General features: G+C 47.9%; 1 protein-coding gene across 1 annotated transcript in view; it reads left to right on the forward strand.

Annotated features, from left to right (window-relative positions):
• ERICH1 (glutamate rich 1) overlaps nucleotides 1–9,085 on the forward strand; it is a 52,527-nt gene that overhangs the window by 26,177 nt on the left and 17,265 nt on the right. Inside the window, exon 3 of the mRNA XM_023517564.1 lies at nucleotides 2,299–2,433. Coding sequence (XP_023373332.1) covers nucleotides 2,299–2,433 — 135 coding nt within the window. The remainder of the gene's footprint in view (nucleotides 1–2,298; nucleotides 2,434–9,085) is intronic.

Genomic DNA, 9,085 nt, shown 5'->3' on the forward strand with positions numbered 1-9,085 from the left:
CCTGTCTCCTTGCTCAGGACCTTCACCCTCAGGGGGTAGGATCTGACCTGTCTCCTTGCTCAGGACCTTCACCCTCAGGGGGTAGGATCTGACCTCCCCACTGTCTGGCCTGTTCAAGGGGTCAGAGGTCCCAGGAGCTGTGCTCGAAGATGCTGACTTCTCTGCACATAATCAGAGAGGACAACGGGATGGAGAATCCTCTGGCCAGTGGCTGTGCCATCAAGTGTAACTGATCTCTTCCCTGTTATACTTGAGCAAGGGGTACATGTCCTCACAGTGGACTGTAAATTACCCCAAAAATATAAAAATTAGACCAAAGTTATTATATCTTAACTAGTCACCTTAATTTACAAATGAACAAACTGAGGTAATGTTCCACGCCCTTCATTCTGAGGTGGCAGCATTATTGCTTAAAGCCTAGCTTTTATTTATTTATTTATTTATTTTTTGTATGAAAGGTCTTTATTGGTGGGGGGAGGGAGGCTGCAGAGCAGCACTGAAGAGGGGAGAGAGATAGAGAAGAGTGAGGGGGAAAAGGAGGAAGGCAGAGAGCAGAGGAAGGCAGGAGAGAGCTAAAGCCCAGCTGTAATTCAATGTCCAGTTTCCTAACAGGCAGATGGGCTCCCTGACACACTGCATTTTAGCTCGTCTTTGAAATGCATGAGGACTTCCCATCGCCTCACTTCCCTGTGCCTGCTGTGCTCATCCTGATGAGTCAGTGAACGATGACACTTCTAAGTTTTGTTTGACTTGTCTATGAAGAACGATTTAGCTGATTAAAGATTCCAAAACTATTCTGTGAAAATTGATCAAATATCAGTGCTACCAGACAAGGGTCATGTCTCCATCTCCCTGGATTCTGGCAGGAAGTCACGTGAGCCATAATCAACTACAGTGAATCAGATCAATCCCAGAAGTAGGATCCCAGCACCTCAGCTTCAAAAAAGTGAAAGACACTGACATCAGAAGAATTTGGAAATGTTTCAAGTTTTTACACTGAAAATCTTTATGTTTAAATATCTTGAAACCACACATTCTATTATATATTAGTGATTTGCTCAATCTCTACCGTATTGTTTCTAAAATAAAATGCACATTATCCATGAAAAGACCAACTGAGATATCTACCTGTATTTGTCAAGCACTTGAGCACACTTTGCTGTGTTTCACAAGGGATGAACTGCTGCCCAGCACAGCGGCGGGGGTGGGCAGAAGTGGCCGTCTCCCCACAGCCCTTCCAGACAAGGGGTGTCTGCTCTGCAAATCAGCAATTCCCTCCCCAGAAGTTTATCGGAAAGAAACAAAGTCTGAGTTCTAAAAAAGGTACTACATGGCAAGACGTATTGTGGCTGTCGCCTGGGAGAGTGACAAGTTGAAGTCACCCACATTGTCCCCATTGGAGAGTGCTGCCTTTGATTACATTATAATTTCCTGTAGCCTGGGAGACTGCAGCCACTAAAAGAGGATACAGAGTGAGATATATCATAGTATTCTATCATATTATATTTAGTTTTGAATGACTTTATATAGACAAGATACAAATATATAATCTGTATAAATACATAATAAAATGTATGTGCCATGATCCCATGAAGATACCTGTGTGTGTGTCTGTGTGTGTGCACATGTTAGCACATACGGATAAAAATTCCAGAAGTCTGTGCACTGGTATGTTAAGAGATTCACAGTGTGGGGATAAAGGACATGTTACATCAACTGTATTGATGTATATATTTTCTGCTGCATACTCAGTAATTAGTTAGGTTTTTATATCATATTATGAAAACCTAGAAGTTTAATAGATAACTTAATAGGAATTTAAATAATCATAGTTCATTCCTTCTACCTGGTTAGATATATAGGTGAATGTTCTTCTGGCAAAATACATGGCATCTTTTTTTTTTTTTTTCTGCAGGTTTTGGCCAGGGCCGAGTTTGAACCCACCACCTCTAGTAAATGGACCCCGTGCCCTACTCCTTTGAGCCACAGGCGCCACCCAATACATGGCACCTTAAAATCAGTATTTATATCAGTGGTTCGAGCTTTTTGAGCTATTTGATTTCATGTCTTTAAAGAATTTAACTGGATAGTTACCATTCAATAAAAAAAAAATAGTAAGTGTGAAGCTAAAGCTATATGTGAGAAAACATCAAGGATATTGAAAATAAAAATCTTCACAAGAGAAAAAAAAAAGAATTTAACTGGAGAAATGCTCTTGATGTAATCAGGGTGAACTAATGTCTGATTGCCTTATGTAGTAAATTCGCCAGTTCAGACTGTTTTCCTTTTTTCTTTCAGACGGTGACACGAAGGCCCAGTCTGGGAGGCGGCTCTACACCGTGAGTCTGCCTCCAGAGGGGTACGTTCCCAGTGTGCCAGAGCCACACCACGGCCAGCATCCTGAGAACATTTCCAGCAGCGAGAGCTCGGAAGGTGAGAGCTTGGAAGGTGAGACATGGAGGCGGGAGGGGAGCATCTTTGTAGACGCAGTGCCACCTCCCGTCTTCCAGTGTTTAAATGAGCTGAGTCTAGATGTGTGGCAAGGGTGTGGTGAGTCCCTGGCCTGCATGACCCGCCTTTGTGCGTGCTGGTCCTTTCTCAGCCAATGGGCATATGTATGGACACCTCACTCTGACAGATAGGAGATTTAAAGTAGGAATATGATTATAGCTGTATTTGTTGCTGCATTAGAAGAAGTATGGAATTAAATGTGTCAAAATGTTGACAGTGCTTGTCTTGGTAGAATAGAACTTGTTTTCTCTAATTTTCCAAGTTTTTCAAAATTTCTGAGATTATATGTCAATTTTACAATCCAGGGGATAATTTATTTTGTAGCTTCTCTTGCTAGTGACTGTCTCATGAATGAAGGGAAAGGTTCTTACACTCAGCCGGTCCCCATGGGGCAGGAGGAGCTGAGATTGCACCTGGAGTTTACCTTGAATGTGAAAGGGTTTTCTCAGTACAATGATCATTTGAAAACTTCTTTAGAGAAATTTAGAATTTTCAAATACAAATTTTCCTCAGGTGATTTTTAACAAGTATGAACTAAGAAACTCTATACTATAAACCTTAATTAATTTGCATATCAAGAAAATGGGGTTTTCTAGTGTATTGATCTTTCCAGCTTCATAATTAAAAGATTAGAAATAAAACCAGAATGGGGGAACCAAGTGTTTAGGAAAAATGCAGTTTCCTCTCTGCTCTCATAGACAACAACCAGCACCGGAGCCTTCTGGGGCCAAGTGTAGGTGTCACTGCTTACCACCAAGCAGTGCCCAGGTCCACAGCAAACGGACCCACCGGCCAGTGTCCTCAGTCCCCCAGACCCCCAGGTACCAGTGGGGCTCTGGTTCCTCTGGCCCACTGGCTTCAAGTTCTGGATCTGTCCACTTCTCCTAGGGTTTGGTTAACTTGCTGGGCAGCTCAGAGAACTCAGGGAAACATCCTCACTGGTTAATAATAAAGGGCATTAGGAAGAGTGTGGACAGGAGCTGCGTGAGCAAGGGAGGGCAGAGCCTCCATGCCCCTACCCCGGCTGCATCCCCAGGCCCCCGTGGGTCTAGCTCTCTGGAAGCTCCTGAGCCCATTCTCTGGGTTGTCACAGACAACACATAGAAATGTGACTGTCCTCAGGGTATGGGCACGACCCTCTCTGGAAAGAGGCTCAGGAGCTACAGTCAGGAAGGTTGAAATGAGAGGCGCCAGCACAGCCCCCAGGCTGAAGTGCCCAGTGTTGTGACAGCCACGGGAGCTGTGGCACTGTCCCCCTTCCAGCACTCTGCTCCTAGCGAAGTGCCCTGGGCTTTCCCCAACATGCTTGCCACAGGCTGCAGGACTTGGTGGGTACCTCCCCCACCCCTGACGTTGCCTCATCTTCTGCCAGGTGCATCTGGACACTCCCTCTGCTTCAGGCAGTGGGTCTCTCAAGAGGCTGCTCAGCTCAGCTCAGGACATTAGCACTGGCTGAAGAGGCTGACACAGCCTTTCAGAAGAGCTTTGCACAAACTTATTAATCAAATTCAGGCTAGGAGATTGGTATTTTTTAACTTTGAACTCTTGTAATTCATCTCAAAATGCTTTGATTTGCTCTTTTACTATCTATTTTTTAAAATATATTTTTGCCCTTGGGAAGGCGTTTGAAATGATGGTGGGGTCTCAACAGCATGTGGCCGTGGGGGTGGGGCAGTGCCCAGGGATGGGCTTATTCTCACAGGAACCTGAGAACCAGCACTGGCAAACACAGGTCAGAAGGCCAGGGAAGTTCCTTCTTCAGGGAAGTTCTTCAGGAAGCTTCATTCCTGAACGGCTGACTTTCATTTAGAAAACACAGGACCCACGAATCTGTTAAGTAGTAACTTCTAGAAATGTGCAGGGGAAAAGCATGGTTTGTTTCTGCCGTGGCTGCCGCACCCCAGTCGCCGTGCCACGGAGCCCCCTGGTTCCTCAGTAGACACGCGCAGCCCCTTCTGCAGGGATCGCCCTGAGGCTGACTCGGATCAGAGCCCATGGGGACAGGAGCCAAGGCAGTTTAGACCTGGTGCCTAAACCAAGGGCCAGCCCCTCCTGGCTACTCAGCCTCCGAGACTGGCCTCCACCCGCTGTAGGCGCCTCCAAGCAGCACTGGCCAAATGCCCACTATCAGGTCTGTCCGGGCTCCTTTGACCTGGTATCCTTGGTACGTGGCTCAGCACCTTATGGAAAATTGAAATTTAGTTCTTATTAACTTTTTGAGTTGTTTGTCAGAACAGAGAGATGTGAATGTCAGCCCTTTATCTCCTGCCCTGGCCCTCTGTGGCCATCTCTGACCCTGGGAAATGCAGACCCCAAACATTTGAGCCTTACATTTTGCCAGGGATGGAGGACGGGGCTGTTGGAAAAGAAAGTGATATTGTTTACCTGAATTCCCATCTTGAATGGCTGGACTTGCTCTGGTTCCTCCCCATGGAGATGGGTCCCAGCCCCAGAAGAGAAGGGGCCCCCCATCCTTGTCCACCTGTGTTGTGTGGCCGTCTCCAGGAACTGGCAGACTTTTGGCCTGTACTGATGGAGCAACCCTCTACACATTATGCCAAAAGAAAGCGGTTCTTTTCATCAGATTTTCTATGGAAAATGCTAAATAGTTTTATTAGCTCATTAGCTCTTTGCCTGGCAGGAGCGCTGATTTGCTCAGTTTTGGCACAATGCTGGGACACTGCCCCAGTGAAGTTACCTGCAAACCCGTTCTGGGAGGCTGAGTCATGCTTGTCTTCAGCATCCCTGCCCTGTTGTCCCCTGTGCAGATGCCGGGGCTCCAGCCAGTGCTGCAGGGGTATGTGTCCCTGAGCTGCTGCAAAAGAAACAAGCCCGGCTACTTAATTTTTAGAAGAAAATGCAGTGTCCCCAACATGCCTTTTTTCCCCTAGGTTTTCAGGGGTTACCCACTGGCCACCAGTTTATCTGTTGGCAACCTGTCAGACTGTGACGAAGCTTGTGGAGAATCCCATGCAAGGGAAACATGGACCCCTCAAGACGTTAGGTTCAGAAACACTTAACTTTATGTCATGCCAGATCCTGGGAAAACCATATGCTTCATTTTATGTTAAGATACCTCTCTACAAAAATATCATTTTGGAATTTCATGTTTTACTTTTATCTTTTATTGCAGATTAGTTAAGACATGGAAAGTATTTTAGTGGTTTTTGGTTTTTGCTTGTTTTATAAAACTGTCATTTAAAATCTTGTTCCTAATTTACTGTACAGTCACTAACAATTACATAAAAATCCAGGTGAAATATATTCCCTTCAGAGTTCAGTGCTGAGATGTGTTTTGGTTCTTAGGAGCTAGTGAACTCTTATTCATGGATAAAAAATACATTACTCTCCGGGACCCTTTTTGCTTTGGCTGCCAGGAAGCTCAGACTTCACCCTCTCTCTTTTTTATTATTTAATTGCACTTGTTTCCTTTGGGCTCCATCATCTAGTTACCTTTCCTCATTCTCAGTCGCTAAACTCATTCTTTTTTGAATGAGGGTTTCTTTTAAGGAAACTGTTTCCTTAAAACAAGAGTTTTCTGAGCTTCCTCATACCCTTTTTGGAAGTGCACAGGGTAATCAAGGCCCAGCAGCTGCCGCTCTCTCCTGAGCCTCATGAGTGTTTGTGTTGGGCTGAGTGGTCAGGCCACTGATGCAGATGACAGAGAGGGCTCTTGGCTTTAACAGAGCCACTGGGAAGACTTACGTGTAGGTGGCCTTAGGGGTGGCTGGTGAGTTATCTAAAGAGTAACAGCGTCAAGGCCATGAATCACAGAGCAGGCCTTCCGCCCTGTGTGTGAGGCACTAGCTGTATGGCAGGACATCTAGGCCCTCGGATACAAGTTTGTGCAGGAGGAACTGTGTGTGCCCCCAGTGGGCTACAGGTGAACCACACAGGGTGAGTGGTTTGGGACTGGAGTTCCAGGGGCTTTGGACAGAGCTCAACACACCCCTTGCCTTTCCTTGCTGGGGGATCATTCCCAGTGACCTCGTTAGAGGTATTTGACAATTTCCCTACAATTACTGTCCCTTTTCAGGTTTTGCCCATGAACTCAAACACTCTGTTTTTGCTTTACTGCCTCAGTTAGGGGTACTACAGGGCTTCTCATTCCCAGGGTGCTCGCCACCCACCTGCAGTGCAGGGAGGGACCCGCATGGCATCCTCAGGCATCTGTAAGGAAGGGAAAAGACCCCATCAGGTGGCCTGTGGCAGGGAGGGCAACAGCCAGGACTGGAGCAGAAGAGGAGGGTGGCCTGCCCTGTGGGGTGTGCTGGGTGAGAGGCAGGCCATGCCCTGCTGTCCCCTTCAGCCAGCACAGCACCTACAGGACCTCCTTCCATTGGCTGCACTGTCCTGCACACCTCCCCTGCCCTTGACAAAGTCGTTGTCTGCCCCAGCTGTGCTCCCACAGCTCCCTGTCCTCAGCTCCCAGGTCCTTACCCTCCTGCACCCTGATGCCCACTCTGTACCATGCAGTGAGGCTGACACTGTCCCTGGCACATCATCTGTTGACCCCCATGGAGAGTTCAGCTTGTCTGAGATATGTCCCAGCTGCAGCCACCTTCATAATCCTGCCAGTGTCCAGCTTGGCAGGTCCACTCTACCTCCTCCAGACCTGGGCCCTCAGCACCACAGCCCTATGTGCTGGCCGTGGCCTTCCCTACCTCTTCAGGCCTCAGTTTCCCTGGACATACAGATGCACATGATTGTGTGCTGATGTAACCTGGTTTATTGGAATGTGAACACATATGAGCGTCTCACTTTGTATTCCCTAGAGTGTTACAGCCCTCCAGCCCTGCAGGTAAGGTGTTGCACCCTTACCTCCAGGGTGGAGGTAAGTCTCACCTTGATATTTCATAAATGGGGTTTAGTAATTATTTATAAAAGCAAGTGTCAGACTGGGTTCCCAATCCAAAGGGCTTCCTGTATTGACATGGCTCTGTGCCCAGACCAGCAGCAGAGCTTTTAGAATCCAGCCTTTTGCCTGGGAAGCTGGTGGTTTTATTTTAGAGCTAAGCATGACTGCGGGAGCTATGAACTCACCCCTGGCCTTGGGAGCATAAGCCAAGCACACAGTTCCAGCGTGGTTCCTGCAGGCAGCACAGACCCTGCCATGGTGCTCAGACCTCCCTGGCGCTGTCCAGACCTGGGTAGCTTCTGACTTTGCTGGAGGGTCCTGCCCTGTGACATTGCTCTGCCATCCCAGTGAGCCCAGCAGTGGGTGGGTTGGCCTCCACTCCCTGGACTAAGGAGGCAGGCAGAGTCCTGGCCGAGTCCAGATTTGCTCAAGGGTGGAGCCGGCTGGCAGCAGTTTCCCTCTGGTCCCACTGACTGGTCGTAGTTGAGTCAAAGCCTGTCCTCACTCTCTGGTCAGGTGAGGGTTGGTCATTCCTGGGCTCCTACTTCCTACCATGGGTACACCGCCTAAGGGTCCCACACTGGGCTGCCCAGAAGCCTCACATGTGGAGGACACACTGGACATTTAGAGAGGTGAGACCTGTGAGCAGCTAGGACTGTATGTAGGCATCTTGGTGGCATCACATGTGTCCCCTGGATTCTTACTGATCTGATGACACCAGAGAGCCCAGAAGGACGCAGTGTGACAGCTGTTGGTGTGAACCTTGAGGCTATGCACTGGTGGGACCCACACAGGTAATGACTGCCTGGAGAAGTGGAGGAGAGATAATGGCTTCGTTTTGGTTGCTGTTTGCTTTCTAAAAATGTAGAGACTCAGTTTTCAAACCATCATTTATGCATTGTCATAAGAAATGTGGGTTAGACAGACATTTAGATCTTTTTCTCCACTTCTAGCTTTCAGTGACTATGTTATAATGATAGTGATGTATGAATACTTTTATTAGATATTGATTACGTTTCTTCAGCAAACAGTGTTTCATAATGAGATATGAAGAGAAGGCAGGGACTTAGTGAAGAAATAATGTGCAAATTGCCTGATGCTGGAGGGACCCTGCCATCCCCCCACAACCAGGACAAGGCCCTGGAGGGTGCCTAGATGCCCCAGAGAGGAAAGCAGGGTTCTTCACAGAGGAAGAGAAATGAACCGGAGGCTTCAGAGCCAAAAGTGTTCTTTGTGGCTCCATTTTAAATTAAGATTCTGAACTAACTGAGCCTTGAGTTAGTTTTCAACTCAGAAAGTCATGACTCCAAGTGAAGAAGGAGCATGTACCTAATACCTCATGGAGTCAAGGCCTTCCATAGGCACAGCCACACACATCCCCCTAGGTGCCCTGGTCCTCACCCTCTCATCCCCCAGGTCCCCTGATCTTCGCACTCTCATCCCCCAGGTCCCCTGATCTTCACCCTCTCATCCCCCAGATCCCCTGGTCCTCATGCTCTCATCCCTGGGTGCCCTAGTCCTCACCCTCTCATCCCCCAGGTCCCCTAGTCTTCACACTCTCATCCCCCGGGTCCCCTGGTCTTCACACTCTCATCCCCCAGGTCCCCTGGTCCTCATGCTCTCATCCCTGGGTGCCCTAGTCCTCACTCTCTCATCCCCCAGGTCCCCTGATCTTCACACTCTCATCCCCCGGGTCCCCTGATCTTCACACTCTCA

Source organism: Otolemur garnettii, unplaced genomic scaffold, assembly GCF_000181295.1.
Source record: "Otolemur garnettii isolate 467f Iridium unplaced genomic scaffold, OtoGar3 scaffold00114, whole genome shotgun sequence".
Taxonomy (NCBI): domain Eukaryota; kingdom Metazoa; phylum Chordata; class Mammalia; order Primates; family Galagidae; genus Otolemur; species Otolemur garnettii.